Source organism: Mixophyes fleayi, chromosome 4 (genome assembly GCF_038048845.1).
Source record: "Mixophyes fleayi isolate aMixFle1 chromosome 4, aMixFle1.hap1, whole genome shotgun sequence".
Classification (NCBI taxonomy): domain Eukaryota; kingdom Metazoa; phylum Chordata; class Amphibia; order Anura; family Limnodynastidae; genus Mixophyes; species Mixophyes fleayi.
In genome coordinates, this window is record NC_134405.1 from 287,435,723 (window position 1) to 287,453,088 (window position 17,366).

Consider the following 17,366-nt stretch of genomic DNA (forward strand, 5'->3'; position numbering starts at 1 on the left):
CTGTTTGGGGTATTTGAGTGCTGGTGTAATGAGATGCACTGATGGTGGCACTTGGCAGTACTATTTAGCGGTTTCTGATTGGCTGTTTGCTTTTTGACCCTTCCCACTTAAAGTACTTAGTGTGGCTGTTTATATTGTAGAAAGTCATGGCCAACTATTCTTATGTTATCCCCTTTAATAATCAAATGGGAATATCAATTGTTTGTATTTAACTTATTTTGTATTTGTTTTTGTCTGTAGCTATATTTTACATGATAAATGGGACTTTTGTATATTAATAATGCTTCCCAGACTAGTCTCTAATGCATGACACTTCTACTGTACTATATTGTGTACAAATGGGGTAATGCAAATTTTGCCTTTGCTACTACCACTGTCAAGCCACATCTGTGCTTTTTATACACTTGTAGTGAGTAGATATATACACTTGTTCCTGATGTAAATGTGGCAGATATACTAGTGATGTAGAGCTGGATGCATTCCACTGAATATAGGAAGGTAACGCTGCATTTTTATGCATGCATCTTTTCCTGCTTATGTTTGGGGAGGAACTCTATGTTGGTCCCTGAGGCAATAAACCCACTTCATATATTATAGTGTAAGTAGAAAAAAAATAAATTGATAAAATGTGTTTATCTTTGAAAGCATTTGTGATAAGGTGGTGTTGGTGGCATAGATTCTAGTAGACCTAAATAGTTGCTATAAAGGACTCTGACACTGTTTTGCAGGACATGGAGAACGGACCCACAAACTGGCACTTGCATTTTGGCAGCTACTTCAATCGAATGTGAAGATGTTCCAATCACTGGCATCCTAGGACATGTGATCTTGTGTGAGCACCTCATAGAAAACATTGGAACTCAGAAGTGCAAATTAACTCATGTCTGTAGGACAGACACAAGGTGGGAGTTGCCTCTTACAACCTCATAGTAAACATGTGCTTATGGTAGAATTGCTGTAGAAATTTTCATTTTTCAGGTCTCAAGGTAAGTGTGAGTGGTGGTATTGGAGTTTTAAACAATAAGGTTGTGTGGCCCAAAAAACAATTTAAAAAATTGCAGCACCGTGTCGGGCAGAAAAATCTGTGATGAATACTTTCGTGTCAAAAGAGAAAAGAGTATTATAGAAGTAATGCTTTTATTGGCTTACCAAAATACATTTTTATTATATTTGTTAGCTTTCAGAGCACAGAGGCCCCTTCATCAGGCAAGTTTTACAAATGAATGACTGGGAAAAGGGCACAACATTTAAGAGCTGTTACATCAACTTGCAAAATGAAACCTCTAGCATACTTCCGTTATATTGATGATTTGCTACTGATCTGGACGGGCTCTGAAGATGAGCTGCTGACTTTGCATAAAAACTTCAACAAATTTCACCCAACCATTAGACTCTAAACTATTTGCGATTTCAGATACATTTCCTGGACATGACCCTATACAATAGAAACAATACTATACAAATATCAGTCTATCATAAACCTAGAGGCCGCCCAGCATATCTGAGATGCAACAGCTTTCACCCAGGACACATAAAGAAGTCAATCATTTACAGCCAAGCTCTGAGATACATTTGGATTTGTTCAGACAGTGAAGACAGAAAACACCTGCCATCACTGAGGAATACATTCCTACAACAAGGATACCATCCAATAGTTATAGATGAACAGATCCACAAGAATCCCAATGAGTAGCCTCCTCTATTAGAAACAGGAGGATAACAGCAGGGTGCCCCTAGTGGTCATTTAAAATCCCCACACGAACATCTTGGGGAAAATTGCTGCTGACCTTCAACCCATATTTCAGAAAGACAATGGGCTGAAGGAAATTTTCCGATATTTACCTCTCCTTTCATACAAACAATGTCCTACCAACAAACACGGTGCACATACCCAACACTCAACGGGACTATAAAATCACTAGCCCTTTCTCATGCACATCCTCTAATGTGGTGTACAAGATGCCCTGCGGTAATCTACATTGGAGAGACCAAGCAGAAACAACAATCCAGGATGAATCTACAGACACACAATAAAGAAGCCTCTGGACACCCACATGGGTACACGCTTTTCTGGACCAGGACACAGTATGACAGATTTAAGTCTTAATACTGAAAGGTTTCTTAAATATGACACAGAGGAAAAACTGGGAATTCAAGCTAAGAACATTTCGGTCATTGACTGAGGACTCAACGTAATACCTGGATTTATGACCCACTACATAGGCACACTTCACAGCAGAGTGACTCCAGGGGGTAAATGTATAAACATGCGGGTTCTTCAACACCCGCGTGTTTGGCAATTAAATTTCAAGCGGCGCTGCATTGTAAAGGGAAACTTCCCTTTTGCTATAAAAATAATCTTTCCTCCAAAGCAAAAACTTTCATAGTAGTTTCAAGCTTATTAGCATCCATCAGTGAATTTAAGGAGATGTATATTAATGGGTTAATACCATGTTAATTCATTATAGAACTTCATTGGGATATCTGCCCTATAGTTTTTATTTTGCCATTTATCGCCATGCAGTGATTCTTGCTCACCCGCTATCTCTGCCACAGAGAAACCTTGGGCTTGCAAAAAAACCGCATGCTGGCATTTCAGCCCCATTTGTCGTATACCGCTCGACCCCAGAGTAAGCATTTAATCTGTAGTGAGTGACAAGTGGAAGTTATGGGTTGAAGAAAGCATAGAACAAGTACATAATAAGATCTTGCAACTATGGAGAAAATGTCTACTTAGTTGAACAATAAAACCCATCGATTCACTCTGCTCTGGATCCAATGGTACTTTTAGAACAGTACACACACACACACACACACACACACACACAATTTATTTTTTATTTATTGCATCATGAGGGCCATTATCTGGAACATGACGCACCCATATGAATGCCCTATTGTCCGGGCATCAAGAAAGGTATGTGTAGAAGCGGTTTGTCGCCAGAGTTACCTCTTGACTTCTGAGGTTTGACTTTGAACAAAATATTGACATGGCCAAAATGCATGAGAATTTTCCCACCATCCAGTCCATCTGGGAAAATCCACACACCTGTGTACACGTTGCCCATGACTATGGGTCACTCTGTATCATTTCTACAAGTTTTATTTCTCTTTACAGCCGTTATACGGTTCTCTATATAGAATTTCACAGCCGACCAATTACGATCATTAATTGCTGATGATTTAGCCATGAGGCATGTAATACAATTGTCCTTGTTTAGATAATCTTGATGTGCTTCTCCACAGCTTGGATCTCATCTGTCCCAGGTTTTCTCTGCACTTCTTTACAACCTGTAAGGAATCTGATTCGTCCATTACAAATCTGTAAAAAAACCAGAGAAGGCAATATCCTTTTCCCTAACAAAACTGTGCACTACACCAACCTGTGGAAGCCTTGACTGGCCATTGGTGTAAGTTTCAAGCTCCCTACAGTCTCCTTTCTGACATGGAATTGTCAGCAGAGTGCTTGATGACTTTCATCACTGTCACAGGGGATTGCTCATCATTTGACCTGTTGCTCTGTACAGTCATGATCAATGTCCAGATGCTTGCCCTTGAATTCAACCCATCTGCCACTCGAGAGCCATTAAGAATTTGAAGGTACCCTCCAACTCACCAAGATCAGCAAAGAGGTGGTAATTCTGGCAGTGCACCCTGATGTCACGCCATAGGAAAGCTGCCAACTAATTTAGTTCTTTAATATTCAGTTTTTGGACCTTTGAAAGAATGGCAACATTCTATCAACGATTCCTGAAAGGCCGTGTCTGGTGATGTTTGGCCCCACAATCTCAGGCAAATGGGTGTATGCAATCGGAGCCTCTGGATTGTGACAAGGCAGCTAGTCTGGCAAACATTTAGACATTTTGGTTAGCCACTCTACATTCTTTACGCTTCTCTGTGAGGAGTTCCATTGCGACTTACATGGCTGGTGTTGGCAGGATGGGGACTTTTCTCCCTCGTTTTCCCCAGATTTCAATCCACATGAAGTACCGGAAGAGTTTACTATCAAGCTCAGAAAGAAAACTGTCCTCAGCTGTTACCTTTAACAGAAGACATGAAAACACCCTGGCGCACAGTTCCACTTCGACTCGAGTTTTTCAAGGCAGCCAATGAGAGAAACTCATTCCATCGTGCCTCATAGATCTTCCTGAAGTTGCGTGTGTTTTCAACCACAGCAGTGCAGCCATCAATCATGACTCTGCACTCAACGATGCTCAGTATCTTTTGCAAGCCATGGCTGACCTTTAGTGCCAGAGATGGTGGCTTATATGTACCTCTCATCATAGTCTGCATCCAGCTTCCCTGCATCTGCTACATGCAGAATGTTTGATGGGATGGTAAAGTCTTCCATTCTCTAAAGGGGTACTTCTGGCCTACCCATTTTTGTTAGCTTAAGGCTTTGCCAAGATTTGAACCAACCTGGTTGAAGAGATGTTGTCCCATCTGCATGAGGTATCAGTCCTCTTTGACTGAGTAATATTTCATCTGTGACTATGTTGCTCAGGAGCTTCCAAAGCCAGCTCTGATGTCAGGTGGAACAAGCAGAGCAAAGGAGCACAGAGACCGGAATATGTTTTGCCTGATTTGGAATTGTTACCCCTCTGGTATAGCTTGCATCTCCATGTGTCTCAACACGTATTTTCTTGCAAACAAACCTTGGCAGGTGTCTGCAGCGTCCCGATACCATGCAAACTTTCAGTCTTGGCCCAGGCTACTTCATCTTCATTACAGTAAAAATGCTCCACATACCGGCCTGTTTTTGAGAGGGGCTTCTCACTGTACAGGCAATACTGCCTTTTGTTATATGCCCTGGAGCCAGCACTGTTTTTGGACAGTCACACTGACTTTCTGGGTTTAAAACACCACTGCCATCAGGTTGAGACAGGTCGTACACAGAACACATCTCAGGGTACCTGCACTTTGTTCTGGGGCTTCTCCGCTGGCGTCTGAACCACTCTCCTCTGAAGTTTTAGGGACATACTCCTCTCCACAGCCCATTGGTGGCTCAGACTTAAGCCCAGAGAGCAGTCTCATGCTCCACCCTGCTCACTTGCAGCAGCAGACGGTTGTGATTGTGTCTTATCTCCATTTGGTGTAAAAAGGCCAGAAAAGCTGCAATTCCCTCCTCTTCCTGCTTGTGGTGGGACATTCATATGGATGGTCCACTGACCTCTAGTGGTGGCATGCACACACTCTCCCTTCCATGTCACACACGTATTCTTTTGGTCCCACAAAAGTGACTTGGGGGGGGGGGGGGGGGGGACATACCAGATTTTTTATGCAGTGTATTGGCAAGGTCCCCTGCATTTGCTATCCTTGTTTAAGGATTGTGAAACTGCATCTTCCTACTCTGTTTACTCTTAATTGTAAATAAAGCTCAATATTTCTAATTGTTTTAGTGTGGGAGTTTTTTTTTTGTTTTTGTTTTTTGTTTTTTTTTAATGGTAACAAGTTCATGGTTTTTCAGGACTGTTGGTCGATGCTCCTAATTTATAGATTTATCCTATTCTTATAAATGTATGTCTGCGAATTACAGTAGTTTGGGCATCAGTACTTTGCACATTCATTACTATGACGGCTAAATTGCTTTTTCTTTTTATAGGGGGCGTACAAGTGAATGGTACAATAAAGTGTTTGGTCACATGTGTGCTGCTGAGATACAGAGAATAAAAGACTCTTTCAACAAGAAAAGATCAATTAAGACGTGAACGGAGCAGCCATTTTCACTGGGCTCTGTGGGACCATGCACTTCACTCACTTTCTGGAGCAAGAAGGAAATGCAGAACAATAAAGATTTCATCTTGGCAAATAATGCAGTTGGATACAGTCTTACCCAGATTTTATACAGATAACCTCTACATAAAGTAATTCTTTGTACAGTTTTTTTTTTTTTTTTGTTTTTTTTTGTTTTTTTTTGTTTTTTTTTGTTTTTTTTTGTTTTTTTTTTCACCCTCCTACAGAAAGGTTACTTGAATTTGGTTTTATTTATGTACAAATTTTAAAATGTTATGTATAGTAAAGTGTATTGTAAATGATCACACTACTAAAAAAAAAATATATATTTTAAGTCTTACAAATATACATTATTTTTTTTTTCTTCAGTGAAGTTCAGCAAGCATGTGTGCCTAACCCCCACCAGCCCCTCCTGCCCCCCCCCCTCCCAATCCAGATATATTTATATACAAACCTGTGCAAGGGGTTTTTTTTTTTTGTTTTGTTTTTTTATAGATAATTTGGGTATTTGAGCGGGCCAAACTAGAGAAAGTGACTGCTTGACGGTTCTTTCATATTTAGTTTGAGGAGATTTTATTTATTTAAATGTCTTAATCTACTAATGATTGAGATGCTGAGTGCTATATACAGTCTACAGTTCTATCAATATGATTAAACCCAATAGCCCAGCATTAAAATATTTTATTTTTTCAGACTGGAAATGTTTGATATTTGGGGACAGTTAATAGACATACACACGCTAATATGATATTCCTATAGTTGGACAAGCACCTTTTTGTTAAACTTGGATTTTTATTTGCCAGGTAACTGCCTATATATGAGAACTGGAGTGGATGTCTCCAGCATAACTTTCATTTGAAGCCTGCTTTCCTAAGCATAATCTTGCCAATATCTCAGACATAAACCTTGTATTGCACATAACTTTGTGAAATATCAAAATACACAAGTCTGTGTGCTGCTATGTGGGCAAGTTATTTATACACTGCTGCAGGGCCGTAACTAGGGCTGTGCGACAGGGGCGACCGCCCAGGGCGCAATGCTGAAGGGGGGTGCAATTTAGGAATATTTTAGGTTAATTTGGGGGCTGGGGGGGGGGGGCGGCATTTGTCTTTCTCGCCCAGGGCACTAGAATTCTAAGTCACGGCTCTGTTGTGCCAGGGGAAGGACACACATCCATCTATTGCTGCACTCTGAGCATTATAATGGTGCTGGAGCAGTGTCTTTAGCTACCCAGATGGTTTTAAATAATATGATAGGGTTTCAGGACTCTGAATTATAACACATAAGTAAACAAATGAATGTTGCCGCATGTGTATAGATACGTAGCCCATATGAGTATTCCAGGTGGCTGTAACCTGTACTACATACTTGCCAACTTTTTTCAGATGGCTTCCGGGAGCTGCGGGAGGGAGGTGGCTGTGTAGGGGGCGGGGCTCCAGAAAGCGTGTCATTTTAGCCCCGCCCCTGTGACTTAATGACACAAATCGCGTCATTTTACAGCAGGGGGCGGGCCAAACGCCGCAATTCCCGGTGGATCGCGGCGTTTGAACAAAATTCTGCCCGCTTCACTAGGAAGTGGGCAGATCAAGAAGATTGCCACACTCTCCCGGGAGTCCGGGAGACTCACGCGAAATGCGTGAGTGAGTTGGCAAGTATGCTGTACTATCCTGTGTCCTCTTTCCTTTATATTGCAGTGTTGGCTGGGGATGACATTTGCATGTGTTAGCCAGGAACCTCGAATTGTCTACTTTTAACAAGATGAATAGGATCAGATTTAATCAATACATTGGAAATGTCTCCTATTTTTATAGCAGACTGAGGAAATGTGTAACTTGCCCTTTATGTCCAAACTACTGTGGCCAATACTTGATCAGAGTAAAGGGAAATGCTTAATAAACTTTCATTGAACTGCTAGTGTATTCAGCCTGTTCATGTAGTGTCTGCTTCTCAATTCATTGGATTCAGCTCAGCATAGCTCTGCCAAGGTAATGGGGCAATAATTGTTATAAAAATGTTGGTGACGGATTGTGAAAGGATCTATGTTAAATGTGAGAGTTTTGACTTCATGTTCATTTTTTAAATCTCTTGACCTAGTAACATTGTCTACCCTAAGATGACCAAGTTATTGTCTTGTACATAACTGCAAACTTTTTTTTATTTCTATTTTTTTTTTTTTTCCTATGATGACAAAGCAGCTCTCTAAATGCAACCTATTCCATGCAGAGATCTCTGCCTCTTTCTGTAAATGCATGACTGAAAGGCACAGATGAAGCCATGTAAATAATAATTGTAAGAGGACAACTTTAACGTCATCTGAGGGTGGACGACACCTCCAATGTCCTTGCATGTGAAACTTTAGGGAAGGCTGGACACTCCCTTGTTCTACCATTTGCTATGTCATGGGTCTGCAATAGTAAATGTTCTACATTCACTAGTAATGTGTTCTGCAATTGTTTTAGAAAATCTTTCACAACCTTTCGCCACTTATACTTTCTAAAGGTGGGGCAAGGTGTATTGGTGGGGTTGTCTTCTGTTTGTTTTATGTATGAAGTAATCTTTTTTTTTTTTTTTTTTTTATAGATGCAAAATCTAAACAATGTCCTATATATATTTTTTATAAACAAAGATGTATATTTTGCACAGGAGATATTACATGTGCAGTTTTTCTGGTTTTGTTTTTTTTTCACATTGATGCATAATTTTCCATTTACAAATGATGCTTGGCAATATATAACTGTAATTTGTCCACTGCTATGTAACTGACAATGTACAGTCAATAAATGGTACAGCACTTGTAAAATGGAACGACTTTCCCTCTAATTGAGTGTATGTATAATTCTCTGCTTGCACAGATGTAGCCTGCAGAATTAAAGTATTTTTATCCTTTGTAGCCATGAAAATTATTTTATAGCACTGTCCAATATGAAATCAAACCACTAATTGGATAAAATGGTGGGTTCAGTGTTGTAACAATCAGGACAGGTAGGAGATGTGCAAAAGCATGCAATACATGTTTAAAACAAAAAGTAAGGGGATTTGAATACTTTTTAATACATAGACTTGCAAAATAGGCCATTGACACCCATTTTGGTGTCAAACTGAATCCATGGTTGCTTAAGCCCATCCCCTTTTGAAGGCAACCAGTCAGGAGGTATAACACACTTCACTAAAAAAAAAAAGAAGGTATGCTGTAAGGGTATCTCATCCTGGGCCACAACCAAGAACTCACAGCGTTGGATAGTAGCCCACTGAGACACCTGGTGGTGTTTAGGTCAACGCTTAGACCACCCCCCCCCACACACTGCATATCTCCAAATATATGATTGTAAAATAGAAGCAAATAAGCCCCACCTAGCCACTTTGATTGACCTCAAGGGGACGAGCTTAAGCAACCATGGGTTTAGCTTCACACCAATCAGGACAGTGAGGTGTGCCATGGCAGCAAGCAACTTTAAAAGTAAAGGTGCCTCTAACGGGATTCAAACCTGTGCCACAGTAATAAAACTACTCCCACAGCACCTGTTTATTAACTCACACTCTCACGTGTACTTTTTCTGTCATCCATCAACTGCATGTCCCAATACATAGGATTGGGGAAACAGGGGCAAAAGAAGCTGCACCCACTTTGATGTGAAGCTGAACCCATGGCTCCATAAGCCCCTCCCCTTTGGATGTCAACAAACTAGGGCAGTCGAGGTATACCATAGCCACATGCAAAGCACTTAGACACAAAAAAAAAAAGCCTGTAAGATTTGAACCTGGGCTACAGCCAGAAACCACTCCCACACCACCTATTAGCCCAAAGACACCTGGTGCTGTGCATAAACAGAGACCTTGGGGTAAATGTATGAACCTCCGGATTTTTCAACTCCGGCGTCTCCAGCGCTTAAATTTAAGTGCTGAACTCGCCGGAGTTGAAAAATCTGGAGGTTCATACATTTACCCCCTTATCTATGTCTTCCAGTAACCTCTTGCATACATCCTATAGGCTTGCAAAATAAACTATACACACATTTTGGTGTCGAACTTAAACCAAGGTTGCTTAAATGCCTCCCCTTCTGGAGGCAACCAGTCAGGAAGTATGCTCCAGCAGCATGCAAGGCACTACAAAAACACAGTCTGCAAGGGTATTTGCACCAAAAACACAAGCCTGAACTACTGCCAGAGCAAAGGATATATTAGCTTACTGATCACATTGTTTTGATTGATTCCAGAGATCTTTTTCTATGTCTTCGACAAACCTACTTCCCATGTCCCAATACATAGAATTCTAATTGGGGGGCAAAATAAGCCCCACCCACTTTGGTGTGAAGGTGAACCCATGGTCCCTTAAGCGCCTCTGCTTTTGATGTCAACCAATCAGGATAGTCGGTAGATTTCTCATAGTAGCGTGCAAGGAATCTCCGAAAAAACAAAGCAACCAACCTCTACGGATTTGAACCTAGGTCACAGCCACGATCTACTCTCACAGTATATGGTTATTGGCCCACTGAGCCAACTTGTGTTTTGCTTCAAAACTTAGACCCATTTCTGTCTTTTATCGACCTATTGCTGAAGTCCCAATACATAGGCCATGTCCTTTAATTTTGGTATGAAACTGAACACATGGTTGCTTATGCTCCTCGTTTATTTTAGGTTAACCAATCAAGTGGCAGGAGGCATACCACAGCAGCATAAAAACTGTCTTTAAAAAAGAGCCTATGTGGCTCTCCAGATGTTGTGTAACTACAAGTCCCATCAGCTATAGTCTGGCTTTCACCTGGCAGTGCATGCTGGAGCTTGTAGTGTCACAACTCCTAGAGAGCCACAGGTTGACCAGGCCTGCTGTAGGTGATTTAAACCTGGGCTGCAACTGTGATGTACTCATTTAGCACCTGGCTATTAGCCCACTGAGCCACCAGCCCTTTTGAGGTCAGTCAGGAGGTATGCTGCAGTAGCATGCAAGGCACTTTAAAAAAAAATAACGCTGTCAATAAAGAGAATTGAACCTAGACCACAGCCATGAAATATCCACACAGGACCTGGCTTTAAGCCCAGTGAGACATCTTGTGTTTTATTTCAATATTTCTTCCATCAACCCACTACACACATCGCAATACAGGCTTGTAAAATAGGGGCAAAATAAGCCATTTTGGGGTGAAGATAAACCCATGGTAGTTTAAGCTCCTTCCCTTTTGAGGACAACCTATCAGGACAGTCAGAAGGTATGCCTGTAAAGAGATTTAAACAGCCCACTGCCATGTACTACTCACATAGCATCTGGCTGGTATCCCACTGAGACACCTGGTAATTTGTTGAGGAAGTAACTGTGTGATATCATACGCTCCTAGGGAATTTCTGGTCTCCAATATTGGAGCAACCGACAAAATGGCAGACTCTAATGCATGTAAATGACAGGTTCACTAAAAGGATGTTATGAATTGGAGCAAGGAGGCTTTGTAATGAAAACAGATAAAATTATGACCATACTTAGTGTGAATTGTATAGAGATGGGTGATCTTTTGTCATTTTGGAAGTATGAGCAGAGCAGTAGAAACACTGTGAAATCTAATAGCTTACACTAGGTGATACATTATTCCATAATATTATAAAAGAATACCATCATTTTATCTGTTATCAAAGATGGGTGTAGTACTACTTTCTGTTAAGGAAAGAAAATAAAATGAGATCATCAAACTACTTCTGTATCCTCATTATACTGATTGCTTATCAAATGCAATATCTAGATTAGACTTCAAAACTGTGTTAAATATTTGTACTATACCCTGTTTGTATGAAAAGCTAACAATTTATAGGAAACAATGAGGATAAAAAGAAGCAGCTAGTACAGCAGCAATAGTTTCCTGACCAATCTAGAAAATACACCTTGTGTTTGTCATTACAAAGTTCTGTCTTTAAAAAAAAGCTAAAAATAAAACTTGACAAACGCAATACATCAAATTTTTATTCTCCAGTTTCTTGTTTTAGAAAAATGTTGCATTTCTACATATATTGGAGGATGAAAAGGCTCAGTTCTCAGTTGGTGAAGATACGACTACATCCTCTGTACAGGTTTGAGACCCAGTATATCGAAGCCCTTGGCCATCACAGTAGCTGTAGCCTCACACAGCAACATCCTGGCCATGTTCACCTTGACAATCTGACCTGCACGATACAAAACACACACGTTACAGAACAGAACAATATCAGTATAAAACAGTCATCTTGACATGTCTGGGCAGAGAGATAACTTGCACTCATCCCAAGGGATAGTATGCACTGAGCTGGGGGAGAGAAGAAGCCATCTTGTATACAGGCAGTTGTCCCTACACTCTAGTCACAGTGGGGGAATCTCTATTACATTTTACAATTAAATAGGGATTTTTTTTTACTTTTCTTTTTACATTTAGTTTAAAAAAAACAAAAAAAACAAGACCATGACCTCTGAAACGTGTACACCCACTAACACATAGAAGAATAACTGGTGACTTATCATCCTCTAGACCAGAGGTCCTCTAGGGCCACCATAGGTTCATGGTTTCAAGATTTCTTTAATCATACACAGGTGAGTTAATCTTTTTTGACTGGGTCAGTAATTATCACACCTGTTTGTACAAACAAAAATCCTGAAAACATGAACTGTTGGCCTTTGAGAACCAAGGGCTAGATTTACTAAGCTGCGGGATTGAAAAAGTGGGGATGTTGCCTATAGCAACCAATCAGATTCTAGCTTTCATTTATTTAGTACCTTATACAAAATGACAGCTAGAATCTGATTGGTTGCTATAGGCAACATCCCCACTTTTTCAAACCCGCAGCTTAGTAAATCTAGCCGTAAGTGTGGATACCTCTGCTCTAGACAACCATGGCTTACTTTGGAGAAGATAATTTTATATATTTAGTGCACAATCTCCTGCTATAATGCGGTTATGTTATCCTGTGAATGTTGTTGGTGAATTTAAAATCTATTAAGTTATTTATACTGACATAATCCGACAAAAGCCACATATTGATTCAAGTTTTCTGCAAAATTAAAGACGATATTTTTTTAACTTTACTTTAATAGCCCACACCGCTGCTATTTACAGTTTTTACAATTTGCTTCTACATGAACAATTTGAATACTGAACCTATAACGATTTTTACATTGGACAGCCTCAAGCTTTTACTCTACAAAAGGTTATTTTCATCTGTGCTTGTATTTTTTATATATTTTGTACTGTTTATTCTAATATTATACCATGAGCTTTAATACTTTTTTTTTTTCAGAACAAAATATATTTTATGGAAAGTTGGCATTGGTATATGTTGCATTTTAAATACATTTAATACACCTTTAATTAGGCACGTACACTACTATTGATTTCACAATTATACTTTAGAATTATTTTTATTTTCCACCATGTGTCCATATTAGGAAAGAAAAACTTTTTGACAATCTTTCAGACTTAATTCTCAACAATTTAAGGGAAGTACAACTTATTTTGCACTATAACATCCATTTGTTTTATCAGAATTACACTATATTTACTTTCTATTCTAGTTTGGGGTACATCTTAGAAAAGTGGTAAATCTGGTTTCAAGCTAATAAGGTGCCAAGTATTTGTAGACACTCCTGAATCCTTTCTTACAGATAGAATAATGTACTAACCAGTTTGTCTGTCCTTCTCAACACAGTAGCAGTTATCATAGAACTCTGTGAAGGTAGTGGACAGTTCATAGAGGTAATCACATAATGTGTGCAACAGGAGGTCATCCAGGATCTTAAGCAAAATCTCAGGGAATCTCAGGATGCATTTGCCCAGTTTCCACTCCTTCTCATGCTGCAAAGTGATCTCTGTTTCCTGAGCAGCCTTTTGCAGAACCTCATCACCGATGTTTGCCAGCCTTGCTATGGACCTACAGAAACAGTAGAACATAAATACTAATGTTCACATTAAATGTACCCTTTTATATCTATCTATATATATATATATATATATATATATATATATATATATATATATATATATATATATATATATATATATATATATATATTATATATATAGAGAGAGAGAGATAGAGACACGTACATACAAACACTCATATACATCTACTATATAAATGCCTAGTGGCGTGTGTGAAAAAAAAAAACAAGCTGCAGTGCCACCTGCTGGGCAGAGTTATACACTGACCTATATATTTCTTGAAGGAGAAGTGACAGTTGGGAGTGGTTGGTGGTTGCCGGGGGGTGACAGTGGGGAGTTTGTAACACCTTAAGTAGCTTGATGAAGGATGTGGCGATGAAGATGAAGGATGAGGTGATGGAGAAAAATGATGAGGTGGTGACATGTGGACAAAACCACGTTAAAAAAGGGCGCTTGCGTCGGGAAGTAACGCTCTTCCCCTGAGGAGGCCTGGGCTAGGCCCAAATGCATGACAAGAACCTTTTTAACACGTTAAGTAGCTTGATTTGACTAGAATGCATGAGTATCATGCACGGGTTAACTTTATATATACATATATATATATATATATATATATATATATACATACATACATACATACATACACACACACACACACACACACACACACACTGTGGTCAAGGTAAAATTTTAGAGGTGGAAGTATGAGAAATGTAATGGGATTGTAAGCGAATGTAAAGTGATATTTTTACAATGAAGGCAGTAGAAGAAGTGGCGCTACGGTATACACCCCCAATCTATACGTGCATTAAGCTCTGAATGAGACAAACACATAGTGTAAATGAGTGTCTGCATCAACATGAGGTTCTGGTATGGGTTTGTATCCAATGTATATTTCATACATATGCAAAGCAGTACTGTATTTTATCCTTTGCTTCAGACATGATGTACCTTATTCTGGTAAAGGCATACAGAAGATAAGCTGCTGTGTTCCCTCGATCATCCAGCATTTTGTCAAATGAGAAGATATAGTCATTCATCCTGTTGTGGGACAAGTCTGCATATTTAATGCATCCAAAAGCAACAGCTCTCTGGGCAGCGACCAACTCATCAGGAGTCAGAACCTTGAGTAGGAAAAAAACATTCAAGAAACATTTCATTATGGCAATATATTGCCTATAGCAATGGTCTGTCAAAAGAAAGATAAGTTGTCTCTTAGTACATTTAGAGTTGCCACAGTACCTTCCACTTATAACCTGGCAGCTGCATAGTAAGAACATTGACAAAACACTTCAGATGCTGATTTTTATGTTCAAAGATTTCTTTTTAAAATTAATACTATAATGCCAACATGCAAATTCCCTGATCTGTCTATTTTCTCAGCACAGGGTCAGTATGGCAAAAGAGAAAACAAAATACTCTCCAACTAGTTCAAATGTGTCTGATTAACGTTCTAATTTTCTTGAGCAGTTAGGCCTATAACTCTTATATTATTCTGTACTGTTCATGCTATATATGCAAGACTTCAGCTCTTCAGAAGGAGCTAGTGGGCTAGTGCAGGTCCTGTCCACATTGGGCTTCCTCCAGGTTCTTCTACATTGCAGGTACATCCACGTAGGCTCCATCTGCAGCCAATAAGACATTTATTGGGTCCAAATCATCCACTCACTTATCCATATATTTTGTTTGTTGGGGACAGGTTCAGTGGAAGGATATGTTCACATGGACAACCATGCTGCTTATTAAGCTATATTCAACATAAAGTCTGTGGATTTTACATTCTTAATGGGGACCATTGTCTATAGCCGGTTAGCATTCAAAGGGATGTGAAAACAGTGGGAAAACGCTTTATCCCGTGGAGCTGGGACAACGGTAGTTTGGTTGAAACCTCAAAGCAGAGGAGCCCACTAGCAGCTGGAAGAACTCCCTCCTGACTAGCAGTCAGAGGAGTGGGAGACAGGGATGTTGTAAGCCCTCAAAGCCGGCCAAGGTGGCATATGTCCCAAAGGTGGGATATCCTCTTAAAAAGCAGTTTTAATTTCAAGTTAGTATCAGTATACTGCACAGAGTATTTTAAATTGCAAAAACTAATTGGACCTAAATTAATAAGAATATATACAACAACTGGAGAGAAAATGTGTTTTCTTACTTGTTCCTTATAAATTCTGTAGGAATAATTGTTACACATTGCAGAGGAGAGGTATATTTGAAAGGTGTATTTATGTAAAGTTAAAAACCATCTAGCACCATCTGCTGGTTAGAAAAAGGACAACAGCATAATAAGGAAAGGGACACGTACAATGATGGTTGCCAATGTAAGCGGAGAGACAGGTCTAGAGGAGTAGAAGTGTCTGCACTGGACACGTCACAGGTCTGTAAGTCCTTTTTAATAACTTTCCCTGAGGGTAAGCTCTTCAGTATTTTATGTGTAGTTCCCATCAAGTAGTTTACCTTATCCCTCTCCTTGTCCTTTAGTTTGTCCATCGAGCGTTTGAGTCCTTCTTCCAGCAAGTCAATTAATCTCACCGTGTCACCTGACCGGGTCTTAAATTTTTTCCTGTAATACATAGGAGTTGGGTAAGAAACACCTTATCTGCATGATATATAAGAAAAGAACATACATAGGTTTATAACTGCTGAAAATTCAAAATAATAAAAGGTAATAATAACAACCACAGAATAACCCCTGTGATGGTGCTTATAGGTAGTGTGGCTTAAGCAGCTTTGTACTGGAGGCAATGCTCCCCCCATACACACATTAAAAATTAACTATACACAGTATATGTACACTGTTCAGCAACAACATTAAAACCACTGACAAGTGAAGTCAATAACATTGATTATCTCGTTACAATGACACCTGTCAGGATGTGGGATATATTAAGCAGCAAGTAAAATTTTTGAAGTTGATGTGTTGGAAGCAGAAAAAAATGGGCAAGTGAAAGAAGCTGAGCAACTTTGACTGGGTCAGAGCATCTCCAAAACAGCAGGTCTTGTGGGGTGTCCCCGGTATGCAGTGGTTAGTACCTACGAAAAGTGGTCCAAGGAAGGACAACGGGTGACAGGATCATGGGTGCCTAAGGCTGACTGATATGTGTGGGGAGCGAAGGCTAACCTCTCTGATTCAATCCCACGGAAGAGTGCTACTGTAGCACAAATTGCTGATACAGTTAATGCCGGCTATGAGAGAACGGTATCACAACACACAGTGCATTGCAGTTTGATGTGTATGGGGTTGCATAGCCGTAGATTGGTCAAAGTGCCCATGCTGATCCTTGTCCACCAACAAAAGCACCTACAATGCTTACATGAGCACCAGTACTGACCATGGAGCAATGAAAGGTGGCCTGCTCTGATGAATCATGCTTTCTTTAACATTATATGGACAGCCGGGTGTGTGCATTGTTTACCAGGGGAATAGATGGCATTAGGATGCCCTATGGGAAGAAGGCAAACCATCAGAGACAGTGTGATGCTCTGGGCAATATGTTCTGCTGGGAAACCTTGGGTTCATGCGGATGACATGTACCACCTACCTAAACATTGCTGCAGAACACTCCTTTAAGTTAACTGTATTCCTTGATGGCTGTGGCCTCTTTCAGCAGGATCATGCGCCTTGTCACACTACAAACATTGTTCAGGAATGGGTTGAGGAACATGACAAAGAGTTCAAGGTGTTAAGGGACTTAAAGGATCTGCTGCTAACATCTTGGTGCCAGATACCACAGGACACCTTCAAAGGTC

General features: G+C 40.0%; 2 protein-coding genes across 5 annotated transcripts in view; one reads left to right on the forward strand and one right to left on the reverse strand.

The window, feature by feature from the left end:
* The window catches only part of LOC142152815 (rho GTPase-activating protein 7-like), a 225,269-nt gene extending 216,646 nt beyond the window's left edge, over positions 1 to 8,623 (forward strand). For all 4 annotated transcript variants that reach the window (XM_075209823.1, XM_075209824.1, XM_075209825.1 and 1 more), the window contains 2 exons: positions 729 to 902; positions 5,603 to 8,623. In XM_075209823.1, coding sequence (XP_075065924.1) covers positions 729 to 902; positions 5,603 to 5,708 — 280 coding nt within the window. In that variant the 3' untranslated portion in view covers positions 5,709 to 8,623. The remainder of the gene's footprint in view (positions 1 to 728; positions 903 to 5,602) is intronic.
* A 3,040-nt stretch (positions 8,624 to 11,663) lies between these two features.
* RARS1 (arginyl-tRNA synthetase 1) overlaps positions 11,664 to 17,366 on the reverse strand; it is a 33,464-nt gene continuing 27,761 nt past the window's right edge. Inside the window, exons 12-15 of the mRNA XM_075209821.1 lie at positions 16,074 to 16,179; positions 14,574 to 14,746; positions 13,364 to 13,611; positions 11,664 to 11,877 (exon numbers count right to left, since the gene is read on the reverse strand). Coding sequence (XP_075065922.1) covers positions 11,768 to 11,877; positions 13,364 to 13,611; positions 14,574 to 14,746; positions 16,074 to 16,179 — 637 coding nt within the window. The 3' untranslated portion in view covers positions 11,664 to 11,767. The remainder of the gene's footprint in view (positions 11,878 to 13,363; positions 13,612 to 14,573; positions 14,747 to 16,073; positions 16,180 to 17,366) is intronic.